Source organism: Haliaeetus albicilla, chromosome 9 (genome assembly GCF_947461875.1).
Source record: "Haliaeetus albicilla chromosome 9, bHalAlb1.1, whole genome shotgun sequence".
Classification (NCBI taxonomy): Eukaryota; Metazoa; Chordata; class Aves; order Accipitriformes; family Accipitridae; genus Haliaeetus; species Haliaeetus albicilla.
This window is the reverse complement of record NC_091491.1, coordinates 16,497,264-16,511,492: the sequence shown is the minus strand read 5'-3', so window position 1 is coordinate 16,511,492 and position 14,229 is coordinate 16,497,264. Positions and strand designations below refer to the sequence as shown.

The window sequence follows — 14,229 nt, the reverse complement described above, 5'->3', positions numbered from 1 at the left end:
GCCTTATCTGAAACACCTCTGCACAGCAATCAGTCGAAATCCTAAAGTGCTCAGGAGATAGGTGATGCTGTCTCAGTTCTTGTCATGGAAGGTAAAAAGCCTTTCCATGATTCAAGAGAAACCCACCTGTGTTTGCAACCTCTCTCCTTGGCCAATTTAGTGGGCAGGGTCCATGTGTCTGTGGCACAGTGTGTACAATTTGTGGTCTGATAGTAACATGGAGGGTGTGCGCATCCAGTACGAGCCATCAGCTTTCTTGGAGCACTGTTACTGCATCTGCAAAGTTGTGGAATTACAGAAGCAGTGTTTTAAGCAGTCACCTCCTGAAACAGATTCCTTGAGAGAAATTGTTCAAGGAAAAATTATATTTGACTTGACTGTGAAGTAACATGCAGGAGGTTATTTAAGAAGTAATAATATCTGAGCCACTAAGTAATAGTGACCACAGTATAATTGCATTCTGTATCCTCAGGAAGAAAAGATACAGAGAACCACAACAGAATTATACAAAGCTGAAAGGAGATTTGAATTGAGTGAAGTGCATTAACAAGGAATTTTAGTTATGGTATTTTTACTTTTTCTGACAAAGTAACATGGTTATGTATTATGTGGAAGCTATTTGAGGTTATTAACAGAAGATATAGATAAGAATAAAATTAGAATCAGGGCTATAAGAAATAAAACAGCAAAGGTCAATAGGTTACTTTTTCAATAAGGGTTATGTTACCAATGCAAAGAGCCACATATGACAGCATGCAGTGAGCGAAAGGGGTATTAATGCAGTTGAGGTGGATTTCTAAGAATAGCTGTCCACTATTCAATACTCTGAGATGTATTGTGAAACTGTTTCACTTATTTGAAACAAAACTTTCAATATTGGGGGAAACATTAAAATGTAGCTGCATTTACAGATGATTTCCAAGCTGATAAACCAGGTATTCAGCTGTCATATGGTAGCATTCTCTTGGGTTTCTTGTTTTATATTAATATATTGCATTACTAATTGTTTATTAATAATATGGAAATTACCATGCACGAACTTAAATCACCATTGTTAGAACTGAGGTTCACAGTGTTACCCCGTATGAAATAGATAACAAGTAAATATTATTTCATGAAGAAGCAAAACCAATTCAAGAAATCAATATTTAAGTTGTGTTGTAAAACAGTACCCCTACTAAGATATAGAGGATTGGTGTGCTGTAACTGGGCTTGCATATTTTGAAACGCGTATGTTTCTAATGCTTGTTTTTCAAGGAATAAAATATTGGAATTAAAACAGTCTCGTAATATTTAGTGTACTTAAATTGTCTTTATTTATGCTTTGTACAGGGCCTAATACTATTAGCTGTTAAGCTGCTTCTATTATGGTTTGAATTTTTGGAGCCATGCAGTGTATCATTAATCCAATTGAATTTTTTGCAAAAGCAAGAAGACTTACTCTTTGTAATGTTAATGACGTTGGGATGCATTTTGTAGCTCTGCAGTTTGCTTAATTTTTCTGCATTTCCTCCATTAACAAAAGAAGATTGTGAAGTGGCAAAAAGAAGATCGTGCATTAGCAAAAAAAAAGTTCTCTATGTTGGTTTGTGTTATGTGGTTGGATATTTAGGCAATGTCTAGTTGCGAAGACAGTAATGTGTAAAAATATTTTATTCATTTATACTGACTGATTTTAGGATCAAGTCATGAGAATTTTCATTTATTGCTATTGTATTGTTATGTTTTCAATTGAGGTAGCTTTGTTCAATTTACAATGAAAAGTTGATCCTATCAACTTCACTGTTCACGTAATGGGAGGTAATGGCATAATCCAAATGAAGAAATAATGTAGATGCAGTTGCTGCTTTTGGTCCTGAGCTGGCTCACGTCTTGACTGAGCCCTTTGGAGCTTTTGGTTTTGGAAAAACTTGCTGACAGGAGCACCATGCGATGCAATCGTGCTAGCTCTGCTCTGCAGGTCCTGTAGCTCCATTCACACAGTGCTGTGCCTAAGTCAATAAGCCATGCTGGTTCCAAGCTAAGCCGTTTGAAAACCACTCCTGTGTCTCTGCATAGAGATTGTGGTATATCTGTAAACCAGGTGACCCAACATAAAAAGTGGAGAATTACTAGTAGTGGCCGTGGAACTGAAAGATGGTCTTCATTTTGTTTTGCATACAAAATTAAAAACACTTGGCAACTGCAGAGATTACGTGAGTCCTGCATTGCTATCACTTGTGTATCACACTTGCTCAGCTGTAAAGAGTAAAAATATGGAAAATTTTACTAAATTCTAGTCTGATAGCACTTTGCAGAACAGAGGGGGTTTTTTATCCACTTATTCAAAAGACAGTCTTGTTCAATGAGTTTCTCTTATTATTGTATTATATACTCTTTCATATGTATTATTGAGCTGTAAGTTTAGCAGCAGAAAAACATTGATATTTTGAGATAACAAAAAATGGGTTAATTTATTTTGTTCCTTCATTACATTACAGGTACTGTAAGAATTGAAATGTTCAGGAACATGCAAAATGCAGAAATCATAAGGAAAATGACAGAAGAATTTGATGAGGTATAGTATACAAATAGGTCTTCGAACATTATGAAATATATTACAATATACTTTTGTTTTAAAATAAAAATGCAATGGGCAAGAAACCAGTGGATAAGCAATGTCTCAGTATGAGAAATTGCATTGACAAGCAAAGCAGCGATTTAAACTATTGGATGAGGAATAACAAGCCAGCGTGAGCTTTAGGAAAGAATAGTAGTGGAAAACCAAAAAGTAATAAAATAATTTGAAAAGCTGGTTAGAGTTGCTCATCTTGAATAGCCAGTGTTGTGGATTGAGTAGGCTCTGGGTGCTGAAATACTGGTACTGAAAAGTTTGTGAATTAGCCAGGTTAAGGGCCTAAGTGTACTATTACACAAAAGCATGGAGCAAGTTCACATCCAGTGGTGTAAGAGAGCCTAGCCAGGCCTGACTCTGCAAGAACTAGCTTGGATCCCTGTTAGCCCTGGTCTGGATCCATGTAGAGCCTCATATATCTTTGTATGGCTTTAGGGATATCCTTGTCTGCCTGCTTCCTGGGTGTTAGAGAGGTTAATTACAGGAGGCAGTAAGAAGAACTGTGGAAAGTTTTCTCATCCCACTGAAATTGGTGGTGGTATTCTGGATTCTGAAGTTCACCTCTTGGAACTGTCATCACAGAACAAAGAACTCCAGATTCCCAAGACAGGACTGCAGGCTTGGCATTTGCAGCATTCTGCTCTGTTTTCTGTGTGCAAATTATGTTTTGTTCATTTGAAATGGCAATTTAAACTAAATAATAACTTGACATGAAAATTACAATTTAGGAACGGTGTTACAGAAGAAAATACTCTTTCAAAAGATCTAAGCATTTTGTTTGAAACAAGTGTATTACAATTCAGATTGGGTATCTTCTGTCAAAATGAAAATGTTCCTAATGGTGAATGCTTTTTAGCTTTGAGATTTTTCAAACTGTAATTTGTTTGATTTTTCATGTATAAAGAACTTAAACATTCTGAGTGTTCATTTTGTATAGTGAGGAAAACAAATGCTGAAACATGATTTTTGTGTAGGACAGGAGTGTCTTTTTCTGACCAATTCTAAACAGAAAGCTAAGGCTGTGATTCAAAAAATTAAGCAGGAAAACTATAAATGTGAACACTGCTCTTTTTCACGATTTTATTCTGCAGGATTTCTATCTTGTTCATGGCCGTGAACAACAAACTGTTCAAGTATGTACTTAACTACGGCCGTGTGGATGCTCCTTTTGCTGTACTCAGGTATTCACTCAGGGCCTTTGGGTACAGGAGGAATAGGGTACAGTGAATAAAATGTAGGTGTACAATGGCAAATAAAAGGTTTGTATCAATTCATGCTACTTTCTGGCTGAAATAGTGTTGCTTTTTAAAACATCACCCAACCAAAGTTAATAAAATGCAGTGAATTTTTACTAGTGTAATTTGAAAGCAGAATTGGATATCATCTTCAGTCTAGCCCCATTGTACAAAATAGAATGGCCAAGGCACTGTCCAGAAGGCAAAGAACATTGATTTTGCCCAAGGGAGGATTGTCCCACACTTGTCCCACACTTGATAGAAGAAAGTATGTCTCAAAAAAACCTTTTCAAAAACTGTCAAAGTTTTTTCTCAAAGGCGAAGAAAACTCTCTTCCTTATGCACAGTATGAATGTACATACAAGTAACATATCTCAAAGAATTACTTACTAGTACATAACCTTTCATTCTCCATTACCTAAAACTTTTCTGAACTTCTGCATTTCTAACAGAAAGTTTCCATTCTAGCTTCTGCCTTAACACTTGAATGGATTTGTGAAAGAAATTGTGGGGTTTGGTATAAAAACGTGAAATTGTTAGTCTTATACCACAACTCAGTCAATACTTTGAAATCTGGAATAAACTCATACCCTGTTAGCAGTGGAAAATATTTTAGAATTTAGTGCAGTTTTCAACCGCTGTTCATATATCAGATCATCACAGCATAGTAAGCTTATAATTGTTGTATGGCCTATTTGTTCATATTGCTAGTCATAATATTTCAGATTGGTCTGTGCCTAAAAGGATGTCATAGTCACAAAAAATACAAGCTTTGAGAATAAGAGCAGCTTACATGACTGTTCAGGGTAAAACACATAATGAAACAAACAAACAAAATCTTTTTCAGTCTTCAGCAGACTGTAAACTTGCAGTTGCAATTGGCATAGTGTTAGCTCACTTCTTGGCCCTCTGCTTTGTGTCCACCACTTCAAGATTCAGAACGACAATCATTTGTTTCTGGGAGAGCTGTAGGTGAGCAGACACCATTTGCCACTGACAGTCCTTTGACTAAAGGCAACTCAAGCTAAATTCAGCAGATCTGCATGATCCTTCCTAACCTTTCTTTTCTTGCTGGGGAAGGGAGAAGAGAACCCAGGCAGATCTACTTCTTGCCTCCTTTCAGCAGTGCCATTGGCTGGGCTCCCTGACTCTGTGCAGACTGACTAGACTGCTTCCTTGAGTCCATACTGCCACTGAATTTTTTTTTTTTTTTTTTGGTGAGTCTATAGAAAGCAATAAAAGAAAGGAGCCAGGAGGAGACCAACAGTGCTGGCTGGACCAGGTGGTCATAACATTATCTAAGTAAAGCACCACCATTTTCTACACAGTTGAGGAACAACCCTCAATTCTTCATTCTAAATATCACTGTTGGCATTTCACCTGTAGTACCTCTTCCAGTACCCCAGGACTCCCAATGTCCATCCCCTCTGTGTCATCCTGAGACAAAGCACTTGCTGAGGGCTGTTGCCACCACAACATTTCCCTTGCCCTGCTGTCCTCTCATGCACCTAAATCCAATGTCAGTCCATGAGAAGGTAATGGTCTGACTGTGTGGCAGTGAAGGAGGAGGAGAGAGTGAGGCTCTTGTCAAAATAATTAGGCCTATCTACCAGCCCAACCTACCTTCATTGTCATCTTTAGACTTGCCATTTTCATTTCTACAAGCCTAGAGATAATAGGGAAATAAAAGTACAAGTGTAGTATTAACTAGGATAAAATCTTGCATTATCTGTTCATTAGCACATTATACTGCCCAGAAAATATCTTAATCTCCATTGAAGATGTTCAGATTTGCTACTTTCTTTACTTTTTCAAGATCATCGCATTGTTCTGTCAGTGCTGCAGTAATCAGCTGGCTGCTGGTCCTAATTTCTGCATTTATGGCAGGGACTGAAGCACTGATTTTCATGATCTTGGGTGGAGGAACAATTGTGCAGGACTGAAATGATGGAAATAACAGGTTCAGTTTGAAACAGGGAATTCCATGGACATCCATCTGCTGCACTGTTTGGGTGATTGGCTTATGAGTACAGACATTTTATAGAACAACTCCCTCATAATTCTTGTGCTAGAGTAAGCAGGTGAACAAAAACTTGTTTTAGTTTGAGTTTTCTAACCATTGGACCACCAAGTATCACATGTCAGTGTCACTGATGTATGACACTTTTATTGGTATTCAAGAATAAAAGATCGAATAAAGTGGCTTTATTCAAAATTTATTCTTCCCACTTCAGCCAGATGAGATGTTCTTGGTGCAGTCTTCACATGCTTTTTGAAAGGACTGTCTAATATCTAATTGTAGGTTAAAAATACATCATATAAATGTGAGTAGTTACACACAGCACTAGAGGTTCTGAGGATCTATTCCAAAATTTAGATATACATACATCTAGGAAGCATATATTATGTATGTAAGTTCACATGCAGAGTTCCCACAGGTACTGTGCAGCCAGTGACTTAGTCTGGAGGTTGTTTGTGAAAATAAGGTATAAGCAGGTAGAAGAAGAGGAGTCTGAGGTATTCATATGGAGTTACTGTCAGGAAAACATTGAGGATAAAGCTTTAGCATTTTAATTTCAGTCCTAAATTTAAATAAATATGAGACTAATGCAGGGCTTGTATTTACATGGCAAGACACTGTACCTTACTGAAATTCACTGATGAGCATTAGGCATAAACAGACAAAGAACAGTTTGAAACACATGGCACAGTTAATGATATTGCTACATATTTTAGACTGTGTTATCTGGGTTTCTACTACAAAACGATCTGATCTAATTCAAAGAAGTTCTGAGGACTCATAGCTACAATTGAACATGCTAGGAGATGTCTTTATGTCAGGAGCTTTACAACCCTCTGAATTGTTTTTTTTAAACCAAGCTCCTATTTCTCTCAGATTGGCCATTCAAAATTAGAAGTAAAAATATTGCTCGTTAAGATCATGTCATTCACCATTTTAATGAATGAGAGAGTAAGGTCATTAAGAGTGCCTTATAATTTTGTCTTTTTCTAATATTTGAGCACTTGTCTTTGCAATTTTAATCGTTATTTTAGTATGATTGAAATGTGTGTGATTTGGTTAAATTTGATAGGGTTTTTTGCTGCAGGGGAATATTTTTTATGAAGTTTAGGTAAAAGGTTATTTGATTACAGCTCCTCGACACTTACGTTACTGGCTTTATATGGTTCAGTCTGAGCGGTAAGACAAGTCCCAAGAGAACAGAAGTGCTCGTTCTTCACAGTAGCACAGAATAAATATGTACAAATGGATTTAAATTTGATACTACTGACTTCTTATCTTGGCAGAGAGATTCAGGATGGAGCATTATTGCCTTGATATTTTGGATAATCTGGAATTGGCTTACAAATCAGGTGACCAGGGAGATTAAAGATAATCTTTTTCACTGAAGGGGAAGAAAGCATTTTCTAATGCAGGGAGGGGGGCAGTCCCACTGAAATGCAATATTGCTTGAAGTGAGAACAGAAAGAGCAGACTTGGAGAGGAGTTAAACTTAAATGAACCGAGTGTTCACATGCCTGCTCCAATCTTGCAATAATCTTTAGAAGATGGGAGTGTATGAAACTGTATGGGATACATGAATCTGTAGTAAAATTTCCATTACGTTTATCAGAAGGCAGGTTTTACCACTAGAAAAAGGGTAAGTTTATAAGATTAATAAAAAGGCAGTACTGACTTTCTGATAAGATCTCAATTGTAAACTTGAGTAAAGCAAAGTTTGTGGGGAGGGGCATTCAGTTGATTAGAATATTAATGTGGAGTTGAAGTGGGGATGGAGAATGACACAAACTTTCAATCACACAAGCCTTTCTTTAGGTTTTGACCTTAAATACTTAGAAATATTCCTTTCTCATTGTCCTGGTTTCGTCTGGGTTAGAGTTGATTGTCTTCCTGGTAGCTGGTGCAGTGCTATGCTACTGAACTTCGCAGTTCAGTATGCGAAGAATGTTGATAACACTGATGTTTTCAGTTGTTGCTAAGTAATGTTTAGTCTAAAGTCAAGGATTTTTCAGCTTCTCGTGCCCAGCCAGGGAGAAAGCTGGAGGGGCACAAGAAGTTGGGAGGGGACACAGCCAGGGCAGCTGACCCAAACTAGCCAAAGGGGTATTCCATACCATGTGACGTCACATCTAGTATATAAACTGAGGGGAGAGGGGAGCGGAGGGGATTGCTGCTCGGGGATTAACTGGGTGTCAGTTGGCGGGTGGTGAGCAATCGCACTGTGCATCATTTGTATATTCCAATCCTTTTATTATTACTGCTGTCATTTTATTAGTATTATCATTATTAGTTTCTTCTTTTCTGTTCTATTAAACCGCTCTTATCTCAACCCATGAGTTTTACTTCTTTTTCCGATTTTCTCCCCCATCCCACTGGGTGGGGGGGGGAGTGAGTGAGCAGCTGTGTGGTGCTTAGTTGCTGGCTGGCATTAAACCATGACACTCATCCTTTCCCCCCACTTCCCAACCCAGGACACAAGGAAAAGAATTGAGTCTTGATGCACATTTTGGACTATACAGAGCTAATATTGCAAGTCTAGAACAGTTATAGTGAAGTCTTTGAAAAAGTGGTTTCATGCCAACAACATTCTTCGTTTGTTGAAGAATAATTTGTTGTTTTTGTTTAGTCTCCATTGGCTTGAAGGAGAAAGTGTTTAGCTTAAAAACTTAGACCATGATGGCTACAACAACATCAAAATAAATTAAATACGGAGACTTTTAATACTTAATATTTTCATTTTCTTGTTCTTCAGGACAGTGGTGATTATCCACTTACGATGCCTGGGCCACAGTGGAAGAAGTTTCGATCCAACTTCTGCGAGTTCATTGGAGTGCTCATTCGACAGTGTCAGTATAGCATCATTTATGATGAATACATGATGGACACAGTGATCTCTCTTCTGACTGGTTTGTCAGATTCCCAGGTCCGAGCTTTCAGGCACACCAGTACATTAGCTGGTAAGTAAGCTAGTGCAGAGAAGAGTTTTTTCAAAGGAGTTGCTACTATTTAGCCACTTTGAGGATTACTCCTAATTTTGATTGAGGTTGAATTTGACCAGCACTGAGAACTCTGGAAAGCTTGATCAAATCCAAGTACCATATATGGTATAACTATACTTAAAATACACTTTTTTGTTTGGAAAGGAGTATGCTGAGGCATTTAATCTCAGAGATTCCTGTCATACCCAGGGCTTCCAGTGATACTGTGAATCAAAAGTGGCATGCTTATGTCTTGTATTTTGTTATTAGTTGTTCATTTGTTGTATAGAATGTCTTCATAATTTTGTATTTTAGAGTACAAATTTATTCTAAATAAGTGTCAAGAAAATTGTATTATCAAAGAATTTCAGTCCACTGAAAAATAAAATCTGTGCCTTCACTCTTGAGAAGCATTAAGTTTGGGAGCACTGTGCCATAGTTGTAGGTCTCACTGTCTTCTACCTTAGCCGCACTGCACCTTTCAACACACCTGCCTACATCTGAGGAAAGCACTGGGTATATCATTAGATGGAAATAGGCTTTTCTAGAATGTATTTCATCAGCCCTATATGAGATGTCTCTCGTAAGATAGGCGAATTGCTCTCTAGGAGTCACTGGTTTTCTCCAATTGCAAAGCAGTACTAGGAAGGCTAGCTTGGATGTAGGTGTCTAAAGCTGGTTATGTCAGGTGATATCTTTCTGCTCATCTCATGTGCTGAAATACATCTTATAGGAAGATTCTTCTCCCTAGACTGTTCATAGATCATGCCAAATATTTGAAGCCTTTATAGGAGACATTTGTCATAATTGGAATATTTCTACTGCCAATATTTGTTTTTTGTTAGTTAGTCTTTCCACAATCAGTGTCTTATAATTTTGTTCAGATTTCCAAGTGTAATACCCAGTGTTCAACAAATTCAATCAGAATTTGTTTAAAATTTCATCTCGTGCTATGAATCTAAGAGGCAGATTTCCAATGATACTGAAGAACCAAATCCAGATTTGATTGGAGTTTGATTTTAAAATTGAAAACCAAAACCTTCAACTCACAGTGGCTGAACTCTTTTGGAAACCTATCCCCTTGCATTCTTCACCTTACTCAGTAACAGGATGGTAAAAACATGAGTTATGTAGGTGTAAGTTTCCAGGTTTAGAGTTTGCCTCTACCTATTCAGTATTCAAAGATAAACACTACTTGAGCTGCAGATAACCCGCTGGAAATTTGTATCTATTATTTAAGCTGAGATGGAAACTGTATTCCTTTCCAGCTGATACTGACTATCTTCAATTCCAGGCAATGTTGATTTGCTATTTGCTTAGATTGTGGTTGATTGTTTCACAGGAGAGAGATTATGGAGTGAGGTATGCACTCTGATCTCTTTTATTGATTGGTTCATCCTTGTGTGGGACAGATGTTTGGAAAGTATGAGAGGCTTGAAGGAAAAGACAGGAAACAGCACCATACATTAGAGAAGTTATGCAAGACCTGTGCTATGTGGAAGAAATAGTTGCCATCATTTGAAATGGATTATGTAGCTAGAAACTTCAAGCAAGGATAAGCAAATGTAAAGCCAAGGTTCATCACAACTAGCTTTGGTTATTTAAGCCACTGCTGGCTTCTCGCATTAGATATACATGTATCTAGTGCTTACATTAGGAATAGGAGCTGCCAAAGATCCCCAGTGTTTTCCAGTGATAATACATGCCGTTTATTTATTTGTTTGTTTGTTTTAACAAGCTTGAGAGCTTTGTTTTGATTCTGCAAATTTCCTTCAAGCTAGTCTTCACACATTTAATGAAGTTGCTATCCTGCAGAGCAGAGGTCAGTATGATGCCATGGAGCTCAGTCTTGATAAAGTTCATGAAGATCTACATTTAGAATTGCATTTATTCTTGAAGGAGTGTTTCTGAGGTCTTTGTTTTCAGTTTTCCTCTGTGCTAGCCAATTTGTATTAGAAATGATTCACTATAGTAAGAAACTTAAGGCAAGAAGTACATGTAGGTGCTTCTAGAGTTACCAGCTTTGAGCAATAGCAAGATAAGACAGAGCTACCATAAGAGTAGCTTCAATTCTTCATTTGTATAGTTGCTTTTCTACCTTGAAGACAATGCTGCATATTTAGTCAGTGAGGATGTGATAGGTTCTTATGTTATTTTGCTGTTTTTTCAGTATTGTAAAACGTGATGTGCCATGTCTCCACACAGAACATGGGAAAGAGCCTTATTAATGTTTTTGTAAACATAAATTAAGACAGAAAAATATACATGAAAAATATTATATCCAGCATGTGTGAAAATGCATATAAAGGGGTACATAAAGTTCTAATCATATCTTTATACAACTATACACTTTACTTTAGAGTGATGTCAGACTTACTTTCAGAGAAACAGTGCAGTGGTCCCTTGTAAATTGAGTAATCCTCAATAGCTATTGGTTAAGAGTTACCCATAGTATGGAGGCATCTACAATGATACTTAATGTTTCTTAGTAGAGAAATGTATGTAATTCCACAGTAACAGGCTTTGTGGTGTACACTGATCCTGCAGATTCATATGCTTGCTCACTGACCTATGCATTCAGAACTTGCATAATTTTCTGGAGAAGATGGCAAAGAACATTGCCGGGAGCTCAATGCAGTATATACACTCTCTTTTCTGATCTTTAGATCAGCCAAGTGACCTGAGTATTGCTTGGGTGGGAAGGGCCTTTCCATATGGCTTTGTGTCAGGGTCAAGTTGTTTTCTGTGAGTATGGATCTGCTGAGGCAATATTTTTTAACTGTGACTACAGGTAAAGAGTCATATTCTGTCTTCTGCCTTTGCAGCTATGAAGCTTATGACTGCTCTTGTGAATGTTGCCTTAAACCTGAGCATTCATCAGGATAATACACAGAGGCAGTACGAAGCTGAGAGAAACAAAATGATTGGCAAAAGAGCTAATGAAAGATTGGAACTGCTGCTTCAGAAAAGAAAAGAGGCAAGTGAAAAGATGATTTTTTTTCCTGATTCATGTGTATTCCCTCCAACAGGAAGTCCAGGGTGGTTAGTAACTTGAGTACCATAGTAAGAAACAAAAGATTAGTTCTGCAGTTGTGTTCGTGTGATCTCAAGCATATTACTGCGGCTACATTTTTAAATCTTGTATTAAGACATTCAGTTGAGTTTGTGTGCTGTTCTGCATGCACAGGATAATTTCTATTCTCAGGCTTGTGTATATGACTAGGCAGGAAGAAAATCAGTCTCAAGTTGTAAGTAGTAACTATTTTGGTTATGGAAGAAGACTTTTGAAAGAGGATCACATGTAGTCCCTCACTGCACTGCCCATTTCTCCCTTTGATCACTGCAATTATTACCTAGTTTCTCATTAGTACTTCTTTTTGTAGCGACTTTCAAGAAACACTGTAGTGGGGGCTATAGCACCTGCTCTCAGGGAAAAGAAGCTAGGGAGACATTAAAGTCGCTTTTAATAAGTACCAGTCTGGCATTAGGTGAGCAAAATCATTAGGAGGTTGCTGTAATCATCCCTAATTAAATTATTATATCCCAGGAAATTCAGTTTTAGAGTTGTACTTAAAAGAAATTTGAAGATGACAAGTAAAAAATGAATACATATACATCCAAACAGCCATAATCTGTAAAGATGCCATGTAAAATTTGTGAGATTGATTGAAAAATTGAAGTATATATGACTTAGATTCAAAGTTATTATGTTTAATATATTAGTTTTTAATATATTTCCTCCACCACTGTTTTACTCCATGGCAGATTAAGGATGTCTGGGTGCTTTATCTGCATGCACCTTGGATTCTTTTAGGTATAACTCTGACTCAGATTTGCTTGACTTTATAGCCTTTGTCTGGGGATAATTACAATTAACGTTTTTTTATTTTTATTTTTATTTTACCCCTACAATCCGTAACACAATTTTATTTGGCTTTCATAATTCTTAAAAATCATGCATTAATGTAAAAAGCAAGAACAATCTCTCCTGCCCAAACTGCAAGGGAAACATTTTAATTTAAATATTAAATTCAATGTCAGCCTTAGAGCATTTTAAAAAGGAAAATTGCTTTGTTAAAATAGCTGGAGAACAGTTCCTATTCCAGATTTGTTGATTGTTGCTTTGAATTTCCAGAGAAGGAAAAAGTCACTAATTACACTGATTAACTGGGTTTAGTATCTCTGTGTCTATGGACACCCTCTATACTCATTCCTTCAGCTGTTCTTTTCAATGTCTTTTGGAGATGCAATATATAATTTGAAGCAATGATACCCAGGCTAGCATGGAGCTGTGAAACCCTGAAAGAAGAATGAGCATTTGGCAAACCTTAGTTTTTGATATGTCTGTGCAGTCTCTCTCATATCACTACTCACTAAAACTAATCAAAATGTTGCATAGGAGTAAGCCAGGGAAGAGTGGTGATGATTAAGTCCTCAGATACATGGTGTTAAGCATATAGAGGGCTCTGTATAGAAGGCGTTTATTAGGTTTAGATGGCATAATGGTTCTGTGTAAGAATTCCTAACATAATGCTGTATATTTCCCATGTTTAAATATGCTGAATTTACAACAGTATCCTGTGCTGGCACTTTCTTAGTTGATGCTTTTGATGTAGTGCCATCATAATAAACCCTCATGGGCACATACCTGGGCATGTGTTTATCTTCATGAAGTTATATAGGGACAGTTCGCAAGCTAAGTGTGGCAAATTAATCTGAAGTAGAAGAGATGGAACACTGTCTCCAAAGTGTTTCATTCTCATGTCATCTTCGACATACCTAATGTGACAGCAGTGCGTGAATGTCTGTTCTCATCAGTGAGATTTTCAACTAAACTGCATGACTTATGTAACAATCCACCACAAAATAGAGGAAGTTGTGTTTTAGTTGCTGCCAGTAGTAATTCAAATTTTGTGTTTGTCATACATGTCTTTTTGAGCTTCTCAAAATGCTTGCAGAGTCAAGAAGAGAACATTTCCCTTATTTTTAGTTAGGTTTAAGGGGGTGTGTGCTAAATCACTTCTGCATTGGTAAGAGCAGGAATCCTGAGACACAAATGCACTCTCAAGATGCCTGAACTTAAGCGCTCAAATTCAGGTACATGATCTAGAAAAACTGAAAGTGTAAAAGGCAATTAAAGTTTTAGAGAAAATTCATATTTTTCAAAGAATTGTTAATTCATTACTGAAACTAAGATACATTTGAAAATTGTATCTTTTCAATGTTAGCACACAAAAGTAAAAGGGATCTCACACGGGCCTGCTCAATCTCTTGATTCTCCTTCTCCACCAGCTTTGCCCCAGCACCTGGATCCCCATATCAGTTATATAGCTGATAACTTACCATGTTTATAGTGAGCTGGAAATTCCCTGTAGAAAAGCA

At 37.2% G+C, this 14,229-nt stretch overlaps 1 protein-coding gene across 8 annotated transcripts in view; it reads left to right on the top strand.

Moving 5' to 3' along the window:
- Window positions 1-14,229, top strand: part of STAG1 (STAG1 cohesin complex component) — a 202,188-nt gene that overhangs the window by 103,995 nt on the left and 83,964 nt on the right. For all 8 annotated transcript variants that reach the window (XM_069791855.1, XM_069791854.1, XM_069791852.1 and 5 more), the window contains 3 exons: window positions 2,481-2,557; window positions 8,622-8,826; window positions 11,673-11,824. In XM_069791855.1, the coding sequence (XP_069647956.1) occupies window positions 2,481-2,557; window positions 8,622-8,826; window positions 11,673-11,824 (434 nt within the window). The remainder of the gene's footprint in view (window positions 1-2,480; window positions 2,558-8,621; window positions 8,827-11,672; window positions 11,825-14,229) is intronic.